Genomic DNA, 24,067 nt, shown 5'->3' on the forward strand with positions numbered 1-24,067 from the left:
TGACATCAACTAGAAATCGTAGCAATCAGTATCTTGTATCGAAATGGAAAATATGTATAGCCTGGGAACGTGAAATGCCACAAATTTACTCAGCATAATGCACTTTCCAAAATTGCTCAAAACTCGTGGAACGTGAGATGTTTTCAGACGCATGCCTTTCTGATCAATTATGAATATTTTAAGCTTTAAAAGCATACAAGATATGCCAATATTGTTCGTTGTAAATTGTTACAATGTTAATATGTTAAAATCTCAAACATATTCCTTTATTCGGAAATATTTATACCGTCACAGTCTAAACTAACTAATGTCATAATATAATCGTTAAATGGAAAGAGGGAGATTAAAGCAAATAATTGTTAGCACAATTCCATCCGACTCGTACAACAATAACACAATATTAAATGGATGTGTTAGGAAGTGTATTTTACTGTATATTGTGATATATTTATATACGTTGCTTATAGGACCGAAGTCGCTTTGTCTCATCATCACACGCTTTTTGCTTATTTAGCAATACTAAAAGTATCACAAAGTGACATATCGCAATGAACAGGGTCGAATAATTTATCCATAAAGTACCACTTTAGCATGTAATATCCGATGTAATTTTTTTATTAGCTCATTAAAGCATTTCAAATCATCTATAAAAATGCTCATGTCGTAAACGCGACTTTTAAACATTGTATGTGACATGGGACAAAGCGGCCGTTTTAACAAAAGCACTAGAAATGAAATATTGATCATATAATCAAAATTTCATAAAGCTCTACTTATTCTGGGACCTAAGTGTAGATTGTATTTTTAGATAGTGTTCGATTTCGACATAATAATGTGTAAATATAATACTATCAATGCCTACTGGAAATGGTTTTAACGGCGATGATGTGCATGCAATGACATGAAATTTTTAGAGTAAAATAAACCAACGACAACTTGTATTAAGTCGCGATTTTATAACGTTTTAGACCAATATTAGTGGTAGCTGACATTTAAATTAAGGGGAGAAACGTATTTGAATTCTTGTAATCCAGTAAACATTATATTAATGTATTGAATTGTTACAAATATATTAGTTACGACTGTCTAAATAAAGTTCTATGAAGTCACCGTTTTTTATTTTAGCGCACCCGCCGAGACGACAAATCAAAAAAATTTACACTTCTAATATTCAACCAACGAAGAGTTTTATTATTTATTGGCAATAAAATGTGTAATAAAATGATATAGAAGTGCTTAAATGACGTTTATGTTAGGTAATATATTATTTTCAAAGTCAAACTTTAAATTTATTGCAATTTATCAAGTTTATGCAACATGTCGGGAACCTTGTATTTGAGTTTTATGAGTGTTTCAATTATTCACCTAATAGGGAGAACCGTGGGTTATACATCCTGTTAAGAAGTAAGACTCAAAGTTCTTTTTAGAAAGATTTCCAGTTCATTTAAATATCTTTGTGTTTAATCGAACTATAATTTTCCAACCTTTATATGAAATGTTTTGCATAAGAACAAAAAAACTTGTCAATGTTACAAATATTTAAAACTATATTTTTCTAGAAGAAAAAATAAAATTTTGTATGCGATTCGCACGGACAGTAGAGAGAGAGCTTTGCTCACTGCGCTCTTCCGTCCATAACATTGGATTTTCCATCAAGCCTATTACTACTTAAATGGCTATAATTGATAATAATACAGTAAAAGCAAAAAAAACGCGTAATGCAGAAATTATCTAATCTGCTCCGAACGGTCGTCGTAAACACACAACACATAATACAAGTACATACTTTATTTTCAGGCGCCAACAAAAAAAGATACCAGCTGCTGAACCATATCTTATTTTAAAATTTAGACCACGTGACAACGAAAACAAAGCGTCGTTCCTTGGCACGCGATTAGATTAAAATGAATTAAAACGTTTGTTATGTGGAAGAAGCAAGACCATCTTAATTGTTGTGAATCACAGATTGGATTCAATTACGAATCGCATCCTTTGTTTTCCTTGTGTGGTTGCGTCGGGGGTTTCGCCTTGTCAGTTTGTTAGAATGTACTGCTGGATATTTATACGCCTTTTTATGAAATAGTACAACCGGCAAATGAAGTGATAAGAGTTGGTTTTAAGCACCGCGTAGCAGTCCTGGTGAGAGTCGGCTCATGTGATCGCAAAAGTAAGTACTTTTTTCTTTGTATTTTTTAATTTCGTGAGGGTAATAATAATAAATTAAAAAGTACTTGAAGATTTACGTCATTATTTAAATTAGAACCGCAATCAGATCATAGAGTAAAATTATTCCTATGATTCGCAATTACGTGCTTCAAATTATTCATTTTATGTCAAGTTCGTGTGGGAAAAATTTGAATTCAAACGTCAAAAGCTAAAGAAACCATGACGAGATTCTGTCTTCCCAAGTAATTCTTAGAGCTAATCAGAGCAAATGGTTCAAATGGAAAATCTTTTTGTTAAGTAAATAACTGGGTGTCTGTACATGGAGATATTACAATTGATTTGGTAACCATTGTTTTACAAATGGCCTTCGCGATTTGATTTCGATGGTATTACGTTCGATTGTTTGGTTGTAAAACACAAATGGTCATTATTGCAGTTTTGCTAATGCTATAACTTTTATTATTACAGTAAACAATTGAGTGTTGTTTTGATAAATTCCGATAATTTTAGAAAAAGGACTAAAAATATATTGACCTTTGCTTCTCGTGCAATTCTAAATGGGCAAAAACATCTACATAAATTAGCACGTGAAATAATTCAATTTTTGTTTTTTCTGATGGTTATTAAAAATTTCTTTCGGAACCTCTTCAGATTCTGCTTTTCTTTAGGTTCTTCTTTGTTTTTTTTTGCATACATTTTAGTTCTTCAGGATTCCTTTCAGATGATACTCATGAAATTAAACGCTTCTAAACCAAATAAGTGAAAATGACTAAACATAAGTTCTATAAAAGAACTGTAATTAATATTAAAAAAAATAGATTTTTTGAAACATGAAACGCTTTGTTGGCTCAGAATGTAATATATTCCAACTATATTGAAAATGAATGCAGCCAGGGAAAACTATGTTTGTAGATATATCGTCAAACTACAAACCCTCATTGACGTCAAGGTTTTCGTATAATTTTGCCGTTATTTGTTGTTACTATCTAATTCATGGTTAAACACTGTGAATTTATTTAAATGATTTCAAAACTTTTCCTTTGACTTACTTAATTAAATATTTTTGAGTATTTAGTTATTACACCGTATGATCCACAAGATTTTTATTTAGGGTAGGCTTTGACAAAACTCACGTGTGTCGGAAAGAAAAGTGATTGGACTTTGATATTTCTCATTTGATTTATTTTCAATTGACTTTCAATTAATTATTGAATCTGGAGTTTGTTACAACGCATTTCAAAATTTTATTTTTATCAGAGAATTAAACTTATATTAAAAACAAAATATCACTTCGACATGACTTTTAAGTCTATCTTTCTCGTCACAGCCTACTTCAAAATAACATTTTGTGTATCATATGGTTATGCTGACCAACAAAAGTAAATGAGGCTGGCGTTATTATTACCTGATCATAACTACTGTTTTTTGATACAGGTACAGACTGATGAAAGCACAAAAGAAAGAGTCTTTGACACAATACAGTCAAAACGTAAGTGCCTAATTTATGTATCTCCTAGCATTCCTCGAATACGCCAAATGGCTGAAACATGTAAATTGTCTGCTTTGAAAGAATAACAAAAAATTAGTTATTGATGAATTCAATTGTATTTCTTAGTACAGATCGAAAGTTATTCCAAGAACTGTTAATACAATTTTCTCTATTCTTGTATTAATTAAAGTTTGTAATTGGTTCATTTAAAGTTAATAAACAACAGCTAGTTTAGAATTTGAAGAACCAGCTCCAGAGATTGAAAATGCTGCTTGAAAGCTCACAATTTTCTTACAGTTCTCTTTCGAACTTTCTGAATTTTCTGTGTATTTTTTAATTGCCTGTTTCTTCTTTTTTTGTCCGCGACTCCATTTCTTTAGTTATTTCTCAGTCTCCACAAGCTCATTCATACTTATTTTAAATTTCTCATTCTTGTTTTGGTGGTAACCTTCTATCGCTTTAGTTTATAATTTAAATGTGTGCACAAGGAAAACGTTAAATTTTTTAGTTTGTTTATGCATAAAAAATAATAATACAACATCAAAACAATTGAACATAAAAGCCTTTTAAAATTTACATACCAACCGAGTTGATGCGTCACTGCTAATTATTACTAGAGCCTTTTATCAGTAAGTGCAAAATATAAATGAGTGAGTCCTGGAAGTAGTTTTGCAAATGGGAATAATAGATTTTCTAATGAAACGATAGACATTAATCAGTATGATTAGTTTAATATAACTTTGAAGGTTAAGTTCATTATAAAAAGAATAAACAGTCGCATCTGTGAAGTTGTTAGTTAATTGAACTAAAGAAGAATTATCAATGTGAGAAGCGACGCTTCATTAAGGTCATAAAAATAAGTAAGTTATTTCTTTCCACAACATTTATTTTTATTTTGTTTTTAACGTTTAGCGAAATTAATAAACAATATAATCGCACTTTTAATTCAGTAATTTAAACTTTCCTTGTTTATTTTCACTTGTTCTTATCTAGACGTCACAAAACGCTAGGTCATGGCAGTTATTATATGTATGTAATTGCAAAAAAAACAATTTAACTTAAATATGTACATCCTAGAACTTCGCCCTTGAAGAAAGATATAAAGAGAAAGCTGAAAAACCTCCCGCCAATTTTAACAAGACCGTTTAGTGTTTACCACCCCCGAGAATTTAATAAATTTACCGCAGGTCCCTGAAAGACGAGGGAATTCTAGATTTGATTCAGCAATTTTAAATTGTGCGGTTGAGCCTACAAATTTGCATCTCAGCTTGACGGTTTTATTATCATACATTGAACTTTAGAATAATGACACTTTTAGCTGATCGCGATCGGAGCAATTAACAGGTTTTTTTCCAGTGCATATTGAAGCACAAAAGGAACGATTTGGTTCAAGTTGAAAGGCTGGTTTTGTCGAAATGTTTAAATTGCATAATATGCGCATCTGATTTGATGGAAATTCTCATTCTCTATGCAGTTTTAGAGTATTTATTACAATGAGATTTCAGTAACTGTTCGTGGAAATTGAAATCAACTAAATGAAATTCAGTTTATACTTAGAGAATACGAAATTGAAATAGAGTACAAGACCCGTTCTGTATTTACATAGTACTATTATTTAGAAGCTGAGCTTTAGTTTTTTAGTTTCTAAATCGCTAAAGTCAGCCCAACTTTCATGATATTATTAAAAAACTGATCTCATATCCCAAAAAAACACCGTTTTAATAATTTTCACATGCAATGTCTGACATTCTTCGGATACAAAATTAGAAGGCAATACTACTCTAGAAATGACTTAATTTTTTTTGCAAAATTTGTTGACTAGTGTTGTCGGATGACCCCTAAAACATTAAATGATAACTCTTCAAATCTTTTTATTGCAAAAAGCAGCCATCGATTACTTTTTCCTGACTCTGCCAGTTTCGTGTCCATATTGTAAGCAAAATTTTGATCCGCATTCAATTAAGTAAACGATCAAATCTTATTAGTGCAAGATTACGCGTTCACCCACGTAACATCCCTGTATCGACTCTTGGCTCGTCTTTCACATCATAGGTCGCCACGTGTACTAAAAACACAAAATATGTGTTTCAATGACCGATAACTTACACATTTAATCCAATATTGGTTGTGCACCAAGGGAAAGAAAAACCTGCGATTGCATCAGTTTACCACTGTGGTAAGTACATGCAAGTGCCTCAATTCTATAACTTCTGATTTCACGTAAAGTGAATTAACGAAGGGTCAAATGATGCTTCTTAACCTTAACTTAATGATAATCAGCGGCCGCTTCTCCCAATTAACTTCCCACTTTAAAAGAAGAGTGCATTATTAAACCAGACGTGGTAGTTATCATACCTTTTTTGTTCTACGATAGTAATTTTAAATATTTCCTTTCAGGCTAGAAGACCCATCGACATGAAACCGAAGCGTTCCTTCCCGGCGTGTTTGTGTTGGTGCACTGTGGCTGGATTAACAGTGATTATGGGAGTAGTTTTTTTGTGTGCTTGGCCGTTACTTTTGAAGTACATTATTGACAGTAATATGGTGTTAACAACGAGTTCGCACAGTTATGAATTGTGGCGAAAATTCCCTGAACGTTTTCCTATCGATTTTTATTTCTTTAATTGGACTAATCCGGGAGATGTGTACAATGAAACAGTGAAGCCCAAATTTCGGGAAATGGGGCCGTACAGGTTTTGGGAAACTAAGGAGAAGAGTAATATCGTGTGGAACGATAATGGGACGGTCAGCTTCGGGCATTTGAAGTATTGGTATTTTGATGACCACGAGCTGAAGAACGATATTAGGGAAGAAGTGACAACGATTAATCCGGTAGCTTTGGTAAGATTTTTGTTTTGTCAAGTTGTAGCAATTTTACTATAACCCCTCTCAAAAAATGATTTTTCCAATATTTTTAAGTCGCAAAACTAACACGCTTTTGGTACGTTAATTTATTACACAACATTTCATTCGAAAGGAATAAAAAAGAAAGAGCCATTTCCATAAATTACAGTTAAAAAGGATTTTTTCTTTCTAACGAAAAGCGCCGCAGAAGCTTGGCCCATTTAAATTAGACAGCTCGCTAAGATTGTGCGACACAAAAAACATTTTGGCAAAATCCAAGAAACTTTTTATTCTCGTTAATGACGGCGTTTAGACCTTGACTTCTCGACTTTGCAGTTTGAAACTACATTTCCTTCGGTTTTCAAGTTTACATAAACTTTACTTTAGTCCGCAGTTTACACCTCAAGAACATGGAGCTACTTAATCCGTAAAGGCCTCTCTATAACTCTCTCTACAATGGCACCGACCATCCATCTCACTCGAACAGTCAGTCAGATGCTCTTCGAAGGATACAAAGATCCTTTGATTAGTGCGGCGCGGACCTTACCATTTCTCGCTGGTTCTTTGCCAGACTGGGACAAATTCGGATGGTTTTACACCGTAAAAAACTCCAATTTCTAAATCTCATTTTCTATCCCTAAAATTACAGAGAAATGGTTCCGCGACATATGAAGGAATCTTCAACATGGGAACAGGAATCTCAACAGCGTTCGGAAGACTTTACAGTTGGAACCACTGGACGTACACTCCTTATTACGAAGGAGAGTGTGCTAAAATTGGAGGATCCGCCGGAGAGTTTTTTACTCCCCCGGAAAAAAACGCGATAGTGTTTTTCTCGCCGGATTTATGCCGGACTATGACGCTGAGATTTTCCGGGCAGGTCGCGGTGAAGAACATCCTAGGGAATAAATACGTCGTTGATAATTACATGCTTGATAATGGTAAGTTTGAATGATACGGCCGACAATTTGGACATTTCATGTCTTTCCAGGGACTCTTTATCCGGAAAACGAATGTTACTGCAACGGAGAATGCGTCCCTTCCGGACTCCTCAACGTTTCGAGCTGTCGCTTTGGTTCACCTTCATTTGCTTCATTACCGCATTTTTATCAAGCAGATCCGTATTATTTAGATTTGGTTGAAGGTTTGAATCCTGATGAGCACAAACACGAGTTTTATATTATTTTAGAACCTGTGAGTACAGCAGCACTTTTTTTCTTCGTCTTTAAATTTGTATTACTTTCAGACCACCGGTATACCAATTGAAGTGAGTGCCAGGCTACAGATAAATTTGTTGATGCAGCCAATCGGAGCAATATCGTAAGGAGTGGGATTGGTTTTGATTAACTCTAATTTTGGTTTTTCAGGATCTATGAAAAGGCTCCGAGAGTTTTTATTCCAATGCTCTGGTTTGAACAAAGCGTCAAGATTCCCGATAATGAGGCTTTCAATTTAAGACTATTATTGAATTTGCCTGTTATTTGTACTTCTTTAGGAATAGTGTTAATTTTTGCTAGTTTAATTATTTTGTGTTGTTTTATTTATAAAGTATGTAATACGAGGATTTGTGGGGAAAACAAAGACTCGTTTTTGTTTGTTGAACAAAATATCCCGTTAAAACCAGATCAATCGGTTGAAGTTATTAAGAAATTATGAAATCTTTTTCTTCATAGTTGTTTTGTTATTATTTATATTTTGTATAATATAGAGCGTCATGTTAATAAAAATATGTTTCTTACATTGTGTTTTTATGTTTAATAATAAGTTCAAAACAAAGAAGAAAAAGAAACCAAAACATTAAAAATTCTTACTCGAAAACTTGATGAGGTAAATAGAATCTAGAAAGAATAATTGTATAATTAGATAAATATAAGAATAGGGAGTATAGTTCAGCCAAGTTGGGCGGAGCTACCCTAAAAGCATAAAACTTTGCAAACTACCGCAACGGGACAGCTCTAAAAGATTCTCAAGTGCACATAATCAGGGATTATTTGCTTAAGTTTGCAGGCTGCGATAAGAACAGCATCCCTAAACAGGTCAGATGTCTTGTCATAAATGACAAAATACCGCAAACTGTTCGGTTGCGGTTGCCGTCTAATTTTTATGATTTTATGGTAGCTCAGACCAACTATATCAAAAAATTCAAAAAAATACATGCAGTTACGAAAAAATAGAAAAAAATACGAGGCATATTTTGTGATGAAAAAACTAAAAAACAAGGCAAAAAATTGGTTCTAAAGGTTATAATATTGTTACGACGCAAATTTAATTTAATTTTACAATTATAAACAGCTTCAAATTAGCTGCATTCATCATTCATCGTCCTTGTTGACCGTTTAATGTACTAGTCCATAATATTTTTATAGCTTATTTCTTCAAACCTGTTCCTAATACATAATATTATGTAGGTATATGTATCTATCTATTTAAAAACATTTTGAAAAACCCATCACTGCTTTAAAGTAGAAATTTTCAAGCAGGAACAAAAATACAATTTCTTCTATATGTATCAAATGTATTTTTCCCTGTCCATTTTTACACTTTGTAGTGTCGCACTTTCTGAATTTATGGTCGACAATCTTGGATATTTTGCTCGTGCTAAACCCAACCTCTCATATTTATTAATATTGGAGTAAAATTCCGGGAGACATTCCGTTGAACTATTACTATCAAATTGGACAAATTCTGAGGATTTTTACAAGCATTCCGCTAAGTCCCGTTTACACGTTTCGGCCATTTGCACAAACCAGCTTGTGAACCGTTTGCAAAACTAGCGTGTAAACAGAGCCTTAAACCCAAATTTTAAGAGATGAAACTGTATAGATTTTGACAAAGGAATCCAAAGACAAATTTCGTTTGTAATAATAACACAGTTACTATCAACAGTATAAGGCTTATCGTTACGACGTTGTTGTCAGGATGAATCCTATTGTATTGGTAAAGGTATACTTTTTTATAAAAACTGCGAGGCGAGAAATTTTTATTTAATTTTTTATTACCCATAAAGAAAATATGGTTGATTTTTATTATAAAAAGCCAGTTATGTGTTATTCGTTGCTATTATGTAGGGATAAAACAGAATAATAACTGCTAGGAAATAACATTGCTAATAAAACGTGTTTCCTGATTATGCCGACAAAACCAGAACCGATAACACAATGTTCTTGACACGCGGTGCTCCCATTAAATTGTGTTGTTTTTATTCAACGTAAATATAAAAATTCGTGCAAATGAGTTAGACCAGAGCCAACTATAGCTTACGAGCCTGCGCCTAGGAATTATGACGTTACAGCAGTAACGAAAAATGCATTGGTTTAAAGGGAAAAACGCTTTCCGTACTTCATAAAAAGACCTGTAAAAACTTACCACTAGTAAAACTTATGTGAAATTTTATAATTATACATACAGGGTGTTAGGTAACGTTACGGCCATAGACTAATGGGTAATTAAGGAAGGCAAACTGTCTCGGAAGTTGACCAATAGAATGGCGTCAAATAATTTTTCAATTTTACTGAAATCCAAGTAGCTTTTGGACCAAACGAATAATTTGTCACTTTCCCGTCACATTTGAAGTTTGAAATCAGTGGCGTCAATAAAAGGGAAAAACAACGCAATTTTATTCAAAAAACAGACAATAAAGCAACACTACAATAGATGTTCAAAATGGCCACAATCTTGTTGAACACATAATTGTAAACGACGCAACAATTTTTCCTTTATTGTACCCAACACATTTTCGTTTTGACGAACTTGATTTGTAAAGTCCACAAAAATGGAACAAGTACGCCACTGATAAAAAATTAGAACTGTCAGTTTGACATTAAACAAAAAATTTCCTTCAGTAACTCTGATTCAAATTTTTGTAACCTTATGCAAATTGTTCCCTGATTGGTCACATTTAAAGCCTTCCAGCTCTTAAACGGTTCAAGAAAACCCGAAAAAAACTTCGAAACATTACTTTTCACGGCTGCCTCCATCACCCCTTTTTCTATGGCCGTAACGTTACCTAACACCCTGTATGTATATGTACATTTATGTAGTATGTACTTATAATATACACATTATCATATATTACATTAATTCGTGGGTAGATATCTTTATAACAGATAAAATTAAAATATTTAAATGAAATTATTATTGTCTCATAATGAATTTTGGTTAATTAATTTGTCTTTAGTTTTTACTTGTTTCATAAATACATTATTTATATGTTTTAAGTTTGCTATAATTATTTAATAAAATATTTGACATAACATTAATGGCTAACTTATTAATGCTGAATACGTTTCCAGAAATAGAGAAAAATTTTGTCAATTTTTTGCATTGTATGTATAGTTACTAGGAAATACAATTCTTAAAAAGTTATAAAAAAGCTTTTAGTCGATGTTCAATGCCTTTTTAACAAAAATACAATGGACTCTGCATTCAATAAATTAAAGGGTAAAAAGTAACAGTATCTATAAAATACCGCTTACTCTTCCTTGAAGAAAGAATGGTTAGACTACCATAAAATGTGAATTTTTATTATTTATTTATCGATTTATAAAGTTCTTACAAAAATAAAGCATCTTTATTCCTGTCCACCCCACTAAAAGTCACAAAAAAGAAGTAATTCAGTAATATTTTGAGAAGAATATTTAATAAGCAGACGCAGAAAAACCTCTCAAAAATTGCCATTGCAGGCAAAACGCAATTAGCAATATATAAGTTTGTTAAAATAAAGAATAAAGAGATCTCGATCCTATATCTCCATAAACCGCAATGCTAACCGTTCGGCCACTCTGCTGACGTCACATCGAGTCTCCGGCCGCTAGGGGTAGGCTCGTAAGCTATAGTTGGCTCTGGTTAGACGCAACTTTTTTTTAATTATTTATTTTGACATTAACTTTATTAAATTGTATCTTTTTTAACTAAATCTACCGGTAGCAAAATAATACTCTGAATATTTTAAACATTATGTAGACGGAGCAATCCCTATGCCAATTACAAATTACAATTAGAAATATGAGTTAGTGTAATAAAGCTTTTAAACGGAAATCGATACATCTGAGAGTACAGTAGTAGAACCGATTTCTTCCACGGAACTTGAGAAATTAATAGATCAAACTTGACAATTTTAATTGATAACGTCAAGAAGTTAACAAACATGGATTTTTATTGACTGTCTATAGAACCAGTTAGTTTCTACACAACTTGCAAAATTGTATGCTTATGCATTTTTTACACAGTTCCTGTAGTCCTTGAACCACTTTTTTGTGTTCTAAAAGACTGATATTCCTTAAAATACGACTCAATATCGTTTAATTTCCTTTGGCTTCTTTTCTTTATTTTTTAAAAACAAATGATTCTATATTTTTTGTCTAATTTTACTACAATTTAATTCATCATCTATGGTGGATGCGCCAAATAGTGCCAAACTTTAAATCGGATGTTAACGAAATTTTTTTAAAAGATTTTTAATTTTTGTCAAATCTCTTGATACTCCAGATTTTTTAAATTGTTCTTACTTCAATCATTTTTTAATTCCTTCACATCTTTGCACATTTGTACGAATTTATTAATTCATGTTCTTTAGATCTGCCAAATCCCTGAAATCATCATCTTTCAACTCTTATACAAATGCTTCTCTCTCAAATGCTCGATTTATGAAATTTCCGTTCATTTTACGATATCAAATTAAAAATTCATAAAATATGTTTTATCATCATGACATGACTTTATAAAATAGTGTAATTAGATATGATTACGAGTACTTTACTATTACTAAAGTGTTTTTGTAAAAGTCTGCACTTAAGACACATAAAATTGCAGTCTTTGCTTTTCGGAAGCTTTTGGTTCTGCAAATTAAGCATTGATGGTAAATCATGTAAGAATAACCTACCGGTCATCTCAAAATTTGAATAAAATAAAAATGTTTATTTCCGAAAATGAATTGTTCGAAGCTTCCTTAACATCAAAGTTTATCACTCACTTACGATAGTCGATAGACGCTGTAAATAATAGCTTTAATTGGTGTTTTCTTTATTAATTCTTAAAACCAGTTTCAAAACCCCCGTATTTCAAGACGACTGGTCTCTGCCTTTATTTTGTCGACGCCGTATGCAGTTTTTACCATATAAACGTAGTCTTCTGAAAAGTGCAGTAGTGTTAAGAATGAAGCTCCACAGATTGCTAACGACTATATGTCAGTTTAGTGCAGGTGTTACGATAGGAATTTGCGGACTAATTTTAATATACTCGTGGTCTCTGATAATGGACAGTTTCCTTGTTTTACGACCAAACTCTATCTTGTACAAGTACTGGAGTCGAATCCCGATAGATATTCCCACAGATTTTCATTTCTTCAATTGGACGAATCCTCAAGATATTTATAATTTATCCACAAAACCGGCGTTCAAGGAATTGGGACCTTACAGATTTTGGCAGAAAGAAGAAAAGACGAATGTTACGTGGAATGACAATGGTACTGTGACTTTTCGGCAGCAGAAATATTGGCATTATGATGAAAGCGCGCCAAACGGAGATCTCGACGATGTAGTGGTGACGGCGGACACACTAACTTTGGTAATTTTAACAAACAAAAACAAAAGAAGATTGTTTATTTCGGTATTAATGCCAAAACAAACCATTAAAGTTTTAATTGACACCAAAGCAAACAAAAGTTTTTTTGTTGTACAAATACTGAACTTCTTAAAAACCTTGAAAAAATAACACCGAAGAATGTGTCTAAGTTTTAATAAAATGCGTGTCCATTAATAAATTTAACGCGACACCCTTCACCAAGCAGGTTTACCTGCGTCATAGCTTCCACTTGTTTATTTCGTCTGGTGTCTGGTTTAATAAGATTTTTACAGACCGCGGCCTATGTGCTCCGCAACTGGAATTATTACATCCGAAAAGCAGTTTTCGTGACACTGTCAGGTCGTTTTCCGGTGCTAAACCGAGCTCAAACCGTCCGGGAGCTACTTTTTGAAGGCTATCAAGAACCTCTGATTAAAGTTGCTGCAGCCTTGCCATTTTTTTCCCATTTGAATCTGCCACAATGGGATAAGTTCGGGTGGCTGTACCAGGTAAAATAAACAAAAAATGAAAGTATGCTAATTGGTAATACTAAAATTATAGAGAAACGGTTCGTCCGAATTTGATGGTATTTTTAATATGGGCACCGGGATCAACTCGGTACTTGGGAAAATCCATCAGTGGAACTACCAGAATAGAACTCCGTACTTCGAGGGGTCTTGTGCAGACGTTTTTGGTTCGGCTGGGCAGATTTATCCAAGAAATCTGAATAAGACGTCGATCTCGTTGTATTCGTCTGATTTGCGCCGAAGTGCCCATTTAACGTTTGTAAAAGAAGAAGTTGTTGGAGGGATATTAGGTTATAAATACGCTGTTGATGAAAGCGTTTTGGATAATGGTACTGTTACTAAAAACGAATTCTCGTATTTTTACAATTATTTTAGGGACACATTCTCCGGAAAACAGTTGTTTTTGCAACGGTGAATGTGTGCCGTCTGGAATGGTCAATCTTTCCAATACAAGACATGGCTCACCCTTATTTATCTCATTGCCTCATTACTATTTAGCGGATCCGTATTATCTTAACACAGTTGATGGTCTAAAGCCGGAAAGAAGCAAACACAATTTTTCTATGGTGATAGAGCCCGTAAGTACAAGAAAAATTAATGTGAAATATGATAAAAAAATCTGTTTAAGATGACTGGAATCCCCCTCAGAGCACACGCTAAAATTCAAGTAAATTTGTTAGTTCAACCAATTTCCGGTATTTCGTAAGTAGTCATGGGAAACTCCTTCATTTTTACAGACATTGTTCTTTTTAAGCTTATTTGAAAAAGTACCGCGTTTTTTCCTTCCCGTTGTGTGGACAGAACAATCGTATGAAATAAAGGGATTCCAATGGTTTTTAATAAAATTGCTGACAATGGTTCCGATGATCTGCATGACAGTAGGGACTCTAATGGTGATTGGTAGTATCATTTTCATTTTCATTTTACTATACGTGAAGTACTACCGCCACATACGAAGACGTCCAGTTATACAATTTTTTGAAGAACAGCACATACCTTTAAATGCGCACATAGAAGCTAAGGATTAGTTTTGTAATTGAATTATTATTGCCTGTCGTTTTCTTGATTGGGTGCTTTTGTATTTTGTAAGTAAAAAATTGTGATAACAGAATACTTAGATTATTTGTAAATTTCGTGTTTTTTTTTAATATTAATTCAATCCTAAAGATTTAGATTTTTATATTTTATAGCTTCTAAACGCTCAAACTTTATAACTAATTTTTCTTCTGAAGAAATTAATAAATTGTCGCAGAGCAAGTAATAAACTCGATTTTCTAATTTGCTGCAGATTAGCACATACCGTTGCTTGTGCTGCCATCTATTGAAGGATCAAATAACAAATCATCTTGAGTTACTTTGGAATTTTCTAACGTGCCCTTAATTGTCACTTTGACAGACGGTAATTTTTAGGTTATTAAACGGAAACCGTCAAAAAATGCAAAAAATGGAAAACATAAATACATTAGTACAGGTTTGTTTACGATTAATTTTTTATAAAAGATTTTTTGCAATACGATTCAAACATGACAGCCTTTTGAAGATTTTTCATTATAATTTTTAGTTTGACAACGTCAATATAATTGTTTCTTCAGTTAAAGACATGACTAGAAATTTCAAAGTCAACTGAGAAGATTTTTTTTCACTGACATGAATCAAATGGAAATGACTTTCAAGCCCTGTAAATTTGGTAGCTGGGCAAACTACCCGCAACTGAGCTCCTAATGGGTATTTGTAATTTTGATTTTTAATGATAATTTCCAATTATTATTTTTTTAGATTGCAGTTATAAAGACAACATTTTCCAGGCCCTTTAAGGTATTGTAGACTTTCCAGATTCTTATTCCATATTATGAGAACTATTTTTCATGTTTAAATAAGCAATTCGGCATTGAAAAGCTAAAAAATAATAAGATCAGTTGTGCAACATGACAATATTTAAGGACAGAATAAAATTTTCCCACAAAAATAATTTAAAAAAAGATGACCGCATTGACCAAGTTATTTGAGCTTAATTAAATACTTATTTACATACATACATTTACCATATTTACTTCATACAATATGTATAACCCTTGCTAAAATTTGCACACAATTCTGGTTTCATTAATAAACTTCAAGTATGCTCACTGTTTTTTTTACTTACGAGTAGTTCTCATGTTTGTTTATCTTAATGTTTATAAAAACCAGTGCCAGTGGTTTATAAAACATTATTACATAATTTTACTTTAATTGCTAGAAACACAAACAAATTGATATTTTTCCACGTTACATTATAGCCAATAACTCAATGAACAGTATTATTAATGACAACCTAGACCTAAGGAATTATAATTAATGGCTTTCAAGGTTAACCAAATGAACTTGATACCAATAATACCTACTGGTATTTGAATCTTTAATTTAGGTATTTTCGACTTTTTATTGTATTTATTTGTTTTCAGAATCAACATTTATAATTACTAGGTCACATACCTAAACAAATTTTGATCCACTTATAGTTTGACTGTTTTTTTCAACAAAAATCAAAATTCAAAACAGCTTGAGATTTTTTAATCTCTCACAAAGTTAAGTTAAGGTTACACTTTTAGCATTTTTACCTTATAACTAAACAGAAATGAAGCGTTTTGTAATCGACCTTCACCTTCAAATTTGAAGTGTTCCTATTACTTTTACTAATGATTTGAATATTTATGCATGATCAGTTAACAATATTGCTTATTAACTATGAAACATGCATACAGTTTCGTTAGTAAAAAGCTAAAAGAAAGTAGCGATACCAAAAATTCGATGAACTGAACTGGTCGAACTAGGTTTACCTATATTTTAACTCTAATGATGTAATTGGTGGTAATTTAGTCTTGTTCTGGTAGGAGATCTTCGGCGTTCGAGCCGTGTATTCGTTCAAAATTAGTGTTGCATAAGTTTGTGATCCTTTTGATGGAACTAAAAAGTTGCACGTGCTCAACTTTAAATTGACCTGTAAGTACTTGCTCCACCCTTTCGTTTTTAAGGTGCGATTCTGTACACAGTTTTTCCTATTTTTATATGAAATTACCACTCTAAAATAGTATTCTTCATGCGGTTTCAAATTCCACTGTCATTAATTTTTTCATTCACCTGTTCTATTATCTTCTGTCAATTTTATTATCTTTTTCCGTTTTATACCACTAAGGTGCAATCTTCGCTAACGAGAGAACTGTGCACGATGGACAAAAAAACGCAAAGTTTATAATGAAAGATTTAACGTAGTTGAGGTAGAACTTTGACAACGAACCACAGGAAGGAAGAAGGAAATATGTAATCAAAAACGGAAATTGATAGTCTACAAAACTATGCACCTGCCCGCCTTGCTGTTTTAGAGGACAGATTAAAATCGGCTAAGATCAATTAACACGCTATCAAATCGTTACGGTTATGATAACTTTAACCATAAAAATCAATAGTACTAAAAAATCTAACCGTTTTGGTTCCAACGTTGCCATCTCTTTCTTTGAGACAAACAAACTGCAAAAAAAAACACCAAAATTGTAAATGCATATTGAGATGTTTCAGTGGCACATACCCTTTAATCCGGTGCAGGACTGCTGTCTCGTCAGATTCCAGAACTCCTCCATGTCACAATCTTCCGGGAACTATTCACAACACTTTTACGACTCTACTAAATTTTTACCCCACTTTTACTTTTAATTTCACTACTTCCACTCGTACGAAAACATTTATTTGATACTTTGCGGCACATTTTTAACGGATTTAAGAACGCGGAACACTTTTGACCCGCTACTAAGTTATGTTGATATGACTGTAAAAAAATAATTTAGAAAGTGTATACCTACTCCTCAATTTTTGAACATCTGCAGATCTTACCAGTAAACAATACATCAATTTGTCACAAACACACCACTAAAAACTTTTGGTTTTGGAAGAACGTGAAAAAGAATCTTTAACTACGTGTTAAGGGAAGATGAAGAAGTTAAATACGACGCAAAAATTTCAAAGTAACGCAAATCAAACCGCTACGATACAACTTTAACCATAAAAATTAATAGTATTAAAAAATCTAACCGTTTTGGTTCCAACGTTGCCATCTTCTTCTTTGACACGGACAAACTGCAAAAAAGAAACCACAATTGCAATTTTATGTTGGGATTATTCAGTAGAACATACCCTTTGATCCGGCCAGGGTTGCAGTGTCGTCAGATTCCAGAACTCCTCCATACCACAATCTTCCAGGAACCATTCACAACACTACGACTCTATTGAAATTTCACTTTCACTTATAATTTCACTACTTACACCCGCACCAAGAATACAATTCAGTACTTTGCGACACTTTTACGGGTTTAACAACGCGACACTTTTGACCCGGTTCTTAGTTATGTTGAGTTGACTGTAAAAAAAGCAATTTTGTGAATGTACTTACCCATAATTGTTTAAATCCACACATTTGTCACAAACACTCCGCGAAAATGGTTTGAAATGTTTGATTCCATTTTAAACTTGCTAATCAAATGATACAAATCTTGAAAAAAAAATTGAAAAAATAAAAAGATCAGACCTTATTTTTGGAGAACCCATTTTTGTCGTAACCTCCAACTTACTGCCGGAAATCATTTTTTTTTCCAGAGCACCAGGCACCAGTCCTAACACTTAAATTTCAGTTTCAAGAATTGACACTAATTTCACACTGCCACGATTGCCAACATGAAGTGACCTATAAAAATGAAAACAAAATTAGGGAATGTACAATAAAATTTGACCTACATTTTGAGAATTAAAGATGGCAAAGATAAACTGTCAATTGCTGACTGATGTCAATTACCGTTTTTGACAGACAACTTTAAAAAAGAATTGACATTTTCCAATCAAATTTATTTTCATAAGGAAAACCAGCTCCTGACGGTAGTTTTCGTAAAATTGTTGTGGATGACCATCCAATAACGAATTTCTCACATTTGGAACCAAAACTAAACACACGACAATTTTCCGCACCACCAAAAAAAATCAAGTGGGTACTCACCGCGGAACAAAGCCGTTCAGCCATCGCCATATTTAGTCATTTTCATTGTTGCGAAAAATTAACGTTTTCTCATTTTCCTCGGAGTTTAAACATGACTGGAGGTGGTACAACCCTTTCACGTACTATTTGGCACTAAATTTCACTATTTTCCCTAATAATTCATTACTTTTACACTAAAAAATTACAAGAAAAAATTAATGAGGTTCAACCACCAAACTTTGATTTACGACTAGATCCGACAGGTCCGACTAGGGAAATTTGCGCTCTCATTGGCTGCTGAGGGTAGACGCGAGGTCATTGGCCTATAAAAAATCATGTGCGAAAATTGCAAGTGGCGTCTCGTCTTCCAGGGAAAATGGTAATTTAGATTGAGACTTCAGGAGAAGAAGAAAAATTGTAAATATTCACAAGATCTAATTATAGCGAAAAATTAACCTTATGTTTTAATTTTTAATTCGAGTAGGGTGGAGTGCGTTCCTAAACAGCTGCGCAAAATTTTTTTTTTATATAAATCTTTCTATTTAGAAGCTACGCTCCTTCACAGAATCGTAGTATTAATGCGAATTCAGATAAAAAAATATAAAAGCTATTTATTTAATAACAATATTTTATTGAATCCATAACTCCCATTTATTATTTAGTCACATAAGTATGAATATTATTTACTCGGCAACTTGCCATGTTGTATTTTTGATTCATACTGATGATTGTCAAACAGAAATAAATTGGCGAAAATCGTAATTTTAGTCAATGATTTAAAAAAAACAAAAATCCCAGTTCCACATTACAATAAAATTGCGATAAATACTGAATAAATTAGTTGAAGTTATGATTTAAATCTTGTTTTAGGTTTTGAACATTTATCAGTATGGTTCAATGACACGACATGCGGAGCTGAACTCATGGATGCCTAGATAACAAATTGTCTTGATCAATCTAATGTGTACCCGGTGATTCACAAAATATGTTTTAGGCTATAACAAGAAAGAAAATTTTTCTTTTTAACATAAACTCAGTTTTGAAAATAAAATTAGGAAAATAAATTAAATGACCTTAAAACTCAACCGAAGGAAGAAAATAGAACAAATAAAATAAAAATAAAAGTTTTGAAGTAAACGAATTTATATCAAAAGAATAGAAAATTGAAATAAACCACAATATTGTAAAAAGTAACACTGGGATTCTAATTGCGCTGGGTAAGCACTAATCAGTTGCAATTCAACAACTTATTCTGGTACAAAGTAAACGTACAAAACAAGTGCCAGTCCAACATCACTGACGAACGTATAGAATTTCTGATGTATGGAACGGAATTAATTTAATTGGAATTTTTTAATTCAACCGGCATATTTTACAGTGATTAGTGGAAAATTTATATTCGTGTTGGTTTATTTTCATTATCTCAATTTTTTTGTTTCTACATTTACATTTTTTATTAGTTAACAAGACTAAAAAAAAAATTTTGAAACACTCGCCAAAAACAAATGCGCAATCTGGAGACAACAGCTATTAACAATAAGTAACACTTTGTGACGAAGAGCAATTTTCAAAGCAAAAACAGTGAAAATTGTAAGTAAACATATTTTCTAATGTCAATTTTAATAATTGTTTTAAAAATGACCTTGCATTTGAACGAGCTTAATTAAAGAATTTGCCAGTAGGAAATACCGTATTTTTTATTCAGATTAAATTAGGAAACACCTTGATGAGTAGACAAAGATGGAAATGGCTAAATTACTTTATATGAGATGAAGTTTTTTAGAGCCAGCTCCATTTTGCTAGCGTGATTTTGAGTTAGAGGTGCTAGTTTGACATTGTTTGTAAATGATTTTCCCGCTTTAAAATAATAAGACAAGAGTGTGATAATTTAATTTAATTTTGACCAAATCAAAATAAAGTTTCTATGGATATTTTTCTAAATACAACTCAGTGAATTGGAGTCTTTTTTTCTGTGAGTAAACACATTAATTATGAAACTAATTTGAGTGTTGAAATATCATAGAGATGCCGGGGTACAAATTTAATTTTTTTTTACATTTTTAAATTTTTGTCGTGCGATCCATCAAATTTCTATTGCATACAGGCTAAGAATTTTGAATGTATGTCGGATTCTTGATCGAAAACTGTAAAATTTTGCAAATATTTCGTTTTCGTTTGTCAAAACTTGCGATGTTAGTGATAACTGGTAGTGCGATGGTAATTTAATGGGGCACACGATTGTTGCGATCTGTGTTTTGTATTTTTTTTAATGTTTCTTACACGTTATTCAAAACGGAAAAGTAATGACCAAGCTGAATACCATTGAACTAGTAAACTTGTGAAATACGGATAACCATGACATTACGTAACATTGCACATAAATTAAAATTAATTATTACTTTATTACTAATTAGTCAATATGAATTATACTTCTGAGATGACACGTACTTTGACACCAAGAAACGTGACTATTATTTTCACACTTCTCATATAGTACCGATTAATCTAAGCAAAAAATCGTGGGAAAAATCGTAGGGAAATACTCTCATTTGGTAAGTGTCACTTACGTCTCTTGTGGATGAAATTTTGAATCAATACCCTGTCAGAGCTCTAACAAAGATGAAAATAAAATCATTGTAAACAAAGTGGGAAAAACGTGTTCGTTCCAGTTCGTAGCTCCAACACTTAAATCACCGAAATTGCTACCTTTGGAACCTGAATTAAAAACCGAGAGGAGATTCCCACATCGTAATTTTCCATTAGCAATGAATATTATCAAACTCGGGCTGGTATTTCTTACCTTGGAATCAATAAGAACTTATTATTAAAAGTGATAGACAAGGATTTCTTAATCATTACTCATAAATGCATTAGTGCAACACAAACAAACACATTTTTTTCAAAAATACTTAATACTCTTGTTATCAATTCTATTTTAATATTCAGTGCATGGACATCCAGCCACTATGAACTTCAGCAAGAGAAATACGTATTCGCTGTGCATCAGCATAATTTTAAGTGTCTGTGGACTGTGTATAATCCTGACTTGGCCTATTGTGTTGGATTGTGCCTTATCTCTGCATTGCAACCCCGTTATGTACCACTTATGGAAGAACATCCCTATTAAGATAAAGACTGAATTTTATTTATTTAATTGGACAAATCCATCGGATGTCTACAATTCTTCCGTTAAACCAAGATTTGAAGAACTGGGTCCCTATAATTTCATACAGCAAGAAGAAAAAACGAATATTGTCTGGAACGACAACGGTACTGTGACTTTTCAACAGCGTCGCTTTTGGCACTATGACGAAAGTGGTGATTTACAGGACAAGATAACGAGTATTGATCCCACAGCTGTGGTACGTTTTTCTTATGTTACCTATAACTGTATTTTCATCCGGTTTTTCCAGTCCATGTCGTACATAACTCGCGATTGGAACTACTACATGCGAAGAGGAGCTTTTTTGACCCTATCTAGCTACTTTTCAAAAATTTATTCCACCCACACAGTCTCTGAATTGCTCTTTGATGGGTACACCGAGCCGCTAATTCAAATTGCACAAAAGTTACCCTTTTTCCAGTACTTGAACCCGCCAAAGTGGGACCGCTTTGGATGGGTGTACAGTGTAAGTCTCTACTTAGAATCATCGATTTTAGTTTTACAAAAAATCCACAGAGGAACGGCTCAACAGACTTCGATGGGGTTTTCAACATGGGAACCGGTCAAAACTCAGTTCTGGGAGAAATGTACCATTGGAATTACAAATCACAAACTGGGTTTTTTGAAGATGACTGCGGGAAAGTTTATGGATCGTCCACACAATTCTTCCCGAGAAACCTGAAACGTGGAAGTATTACCATGTTCTCGACAGACGTAGGTCGGACACTTTCCCTGAAATTCGTACGGGAGAACGAAGTGAGAGGGATTATGGGGTACAAATACGTTGCTGAGGATTTTATGTTAGATAATGGTAAAGATACAAACTTATTTTAAGGGATGGAGTCGAAATTTTTGCTTCAAGGTACGATTGAACCAAAGAATAAATGCTTCTGTCCTGGAGAGTGTCTTCCGACTGGTGTGGCCAATATTTCGTCTTCTAGACACGGATCTCCGCTTTTTGCGTCATTGCCACACTTCTATGGTGCTGATCCGTACTACTTAAGTCTACTAGAAGGACTTAAGCCTGATAAAGACAAGCACGATTTTGAAGTTACGATAGAACCAGTTAGTTTGTCAAAATGTTCGATTTTTGTATTTTTTTTTTATTTTCTGATTGGTTTTTAGACGACTGGAATGATACTTGAGGCTAGTGTTAAAATGCAAGTTAATCTCTTGATGCAACCCGTTCCAGGCGCTGGGTGAGTAGTTTTTCATTTTTAAAGAAAATTGTTCGATCAAATCTTGATGTTGACAAAAATTATCAAAAATACAATTTATTCCCAAACAGTTTAATCATCGCTCTGATGGCATTGCCAAATTGCTATCGAAACGCGCGTTAGCATTCTTTAACGAAATTTGGTGTTTGGGAATAAATTGTGTTTTTGATAATTTCATTTTTAAGTTAAAGAGTCAAAAATTTGATTTAATACCTAAAAACTATCTTTATCTTGTCGATCAAACTTGTAACTATGTTCTTGTTCAATAAACCACTTAAGCTTTTTTTTAATTTTGCGATTAAATAAGAGAAAAAATTTGTGGCGAGATTGCGTCCAGGTGACAGATTGACGATATCAATTTCCGATTGATATATCAAATATAGTTACAATGTGGTTTCGCTTTAACTGTTTTCATAAATAAGTTTTTTAACCAAAAATGCGATCGACGCAAAATGTGTGATTTATAATAGGCAAAAATCCTTAATAGAATTGTCAACTTCGTCAGTAAATTTTCTTCAATTTCAAAATTCCTTTGCACCTTCTTCCGTTTCAAGGGCGGTACACAATTGTAAATACAATACAAACTTTACTAGAGAAATTGTTGAATTATTTATACGTCCATGATAATAATCATTCTGTTTATCAAATACGTTTGTTTTCTTTTTTGTAGACACCGTAAAATGACTCATTCAAAAATTAAAACACCATTTGAAATTCATTTCCTCAATTAACTTTTTTCCAGGTTGTTCGAAGACGTCCCCAAGATGATAATTCCAGTAGTATGGTCCCAACAACAAGTTCAAATTCCAGCAAGAGAAGCATTTATAGTAAAATTACTTTTAATATTTCCTGCAGCAAGTATAGCAATTGGTACTATTTTCATCGTACTCAGCATCACGTTACTACTATTCGTAGTTTACTCTTATAGAAAACAAATCCAATTGTTATCACGCGGAAAAATGAAAGAAAATATTCTCCAACTCGAAAAACTAATGAAATAAAATTTTACAAGATCTCCTCAGTTTTATTTTTCCCCAACAACGTTGATATGTCGGTTTATCCTTATCATTTGGATTATCGCAATCACATATTTATTTAAAGTAC

General features: G+C 32.9%; 3 protein-coding genes across 10 annotated transcripts; all 3 read left to right on the top strand.

Annotated features, from left to right (window-relative positions):
* The first annotated feature begins 1,788 nt into the window (after positions 1–1,788).
* LOC148168503 (protein peste-like) lies at positions 1,789–8,237 on the top strand. 5 transcript variants are annotated; one of them, XM_088046305.1, is made up of 8 exons: positions 1,789–2,167; positions 3,601–3,655; positions 6,053–6,496; positions 6,887–7,099; positions 7,149–7,440; positions 7,491–7,693; positions 7,746–7,819; positions 7,867–8,237. In XM_088046305.1, the coding sequence occupies exons 2-8, from the start codon at positions 3,611–3,613 to the stop codon at positions 8,153–8,155; spliced, it is 1,560 nt and encodes a 519-aa protein (XP_087902431.1). In that variant the 5' UTR covers positions 1,789–2,167; positions 3,601–3,610; the 3' UTR covers positions 8,156–8,237. The 5 variants fall into 5 exon arrangements, with proteins under 5 accessions (XP_087902431.1, XP_087902434.1, XP_087902433.1 ...); XM_088046308.1 differs by lacking the exon at positions 3,601–3,655 and adding an exon at positions 5,641–5,831 and having other exon boundaries at positions 1,792–2,167; XM_088046307.1 differs by lacking the exon at positions 3,601–3,655 and having other exon boundaries at positions 1,792–2,167.
* A 4,338-nt stretch (positions 8,238–12,575) lies between these two features.
* LOC148168504 (protein peste-like) lies at positions 12,576–14,704 on the top strand. Its single transcript, XM_088046311.1, has 6 exons — positions 12,576–13,063; positions 13,354–13,569; positions 13,622–13,916; positions 13,963–14,165; positions 14,216–14,289; positions 14,342–14,704. The coding sequence occupies exons 1-6, from the start codon at positions 12,599–12,601 to the stop codon at positions 14,613–14,615; spliced, it is 1,527 nt and encodes a 508-aa protein (XP_087902437.1). The 5' UTR covers positions 12,576–12,598; the 3' UTR covers positions 14,616–14,704.
* A 248-nt stretch (positions 14,705–14,952) lies between these two features.
* Positions 14,953–23,977, top strand: LOC148168505 (protein peste-like). Of its 4 annotated transcripts, XM_088046316.1 has the most exons (8): positions 14,953–15,312; positions 15,364–15,402; positions 21,530–21,945; positions 21,997–22,212; positions 22,263–22,557; positions 22,609–22,811; positions 22,872–22,945; positions 23,706–23,977. In XM_088046316.1, exons 3-8 carry the CDS (start codon positions 21,550–21,552, stop codon positions 23,962–23,964), a joined length of 1,443 nt encoding a protein of 480 aa, XP_087902442.1. In that variant the 5' UTR covers positions 14,953–15,312; positions 15,364–15,402; positions 21,530–21,549; the 3' UTR covers positions 23,965–23,977. The 4 variants fall into 4 exon arrangements, with proteins under 4 accessions (XP_087902442.1, XP_087902444.1, XP_087902445.1 ...); XM_088046318.1 differs by lacking the exons at positions 14,953–15,312; positions 15,364–15,402 and adding an exon at positions 16,394–16,566; XM_088046319.1 differs by lacking the exons at positions 14,953–15,312; positions 15,364–15,402 and adding an exon at positions 20,098–20,173.
* The last annotated feature ends 90 nt before the right edge of the window (positions 23,978–24,067 follow it).

This window comes from Gnatocerus cornutus, chromosome 9 (assembly GCF_029298725.1).
Source record: "Gnatocerus cornutus isolate USDA-ARS CGAHR chromosome 9, icGnaCorn1.1, whole genome shotgun sequence".
NCBI classification, from domain to species: domain Eukaryota; kingdom Metazoa; phylum Arthropoda; class Insecta; order Coleoptera; family Tenebrionidae; genus Gnatocerus; species Gnatocerus cornutus.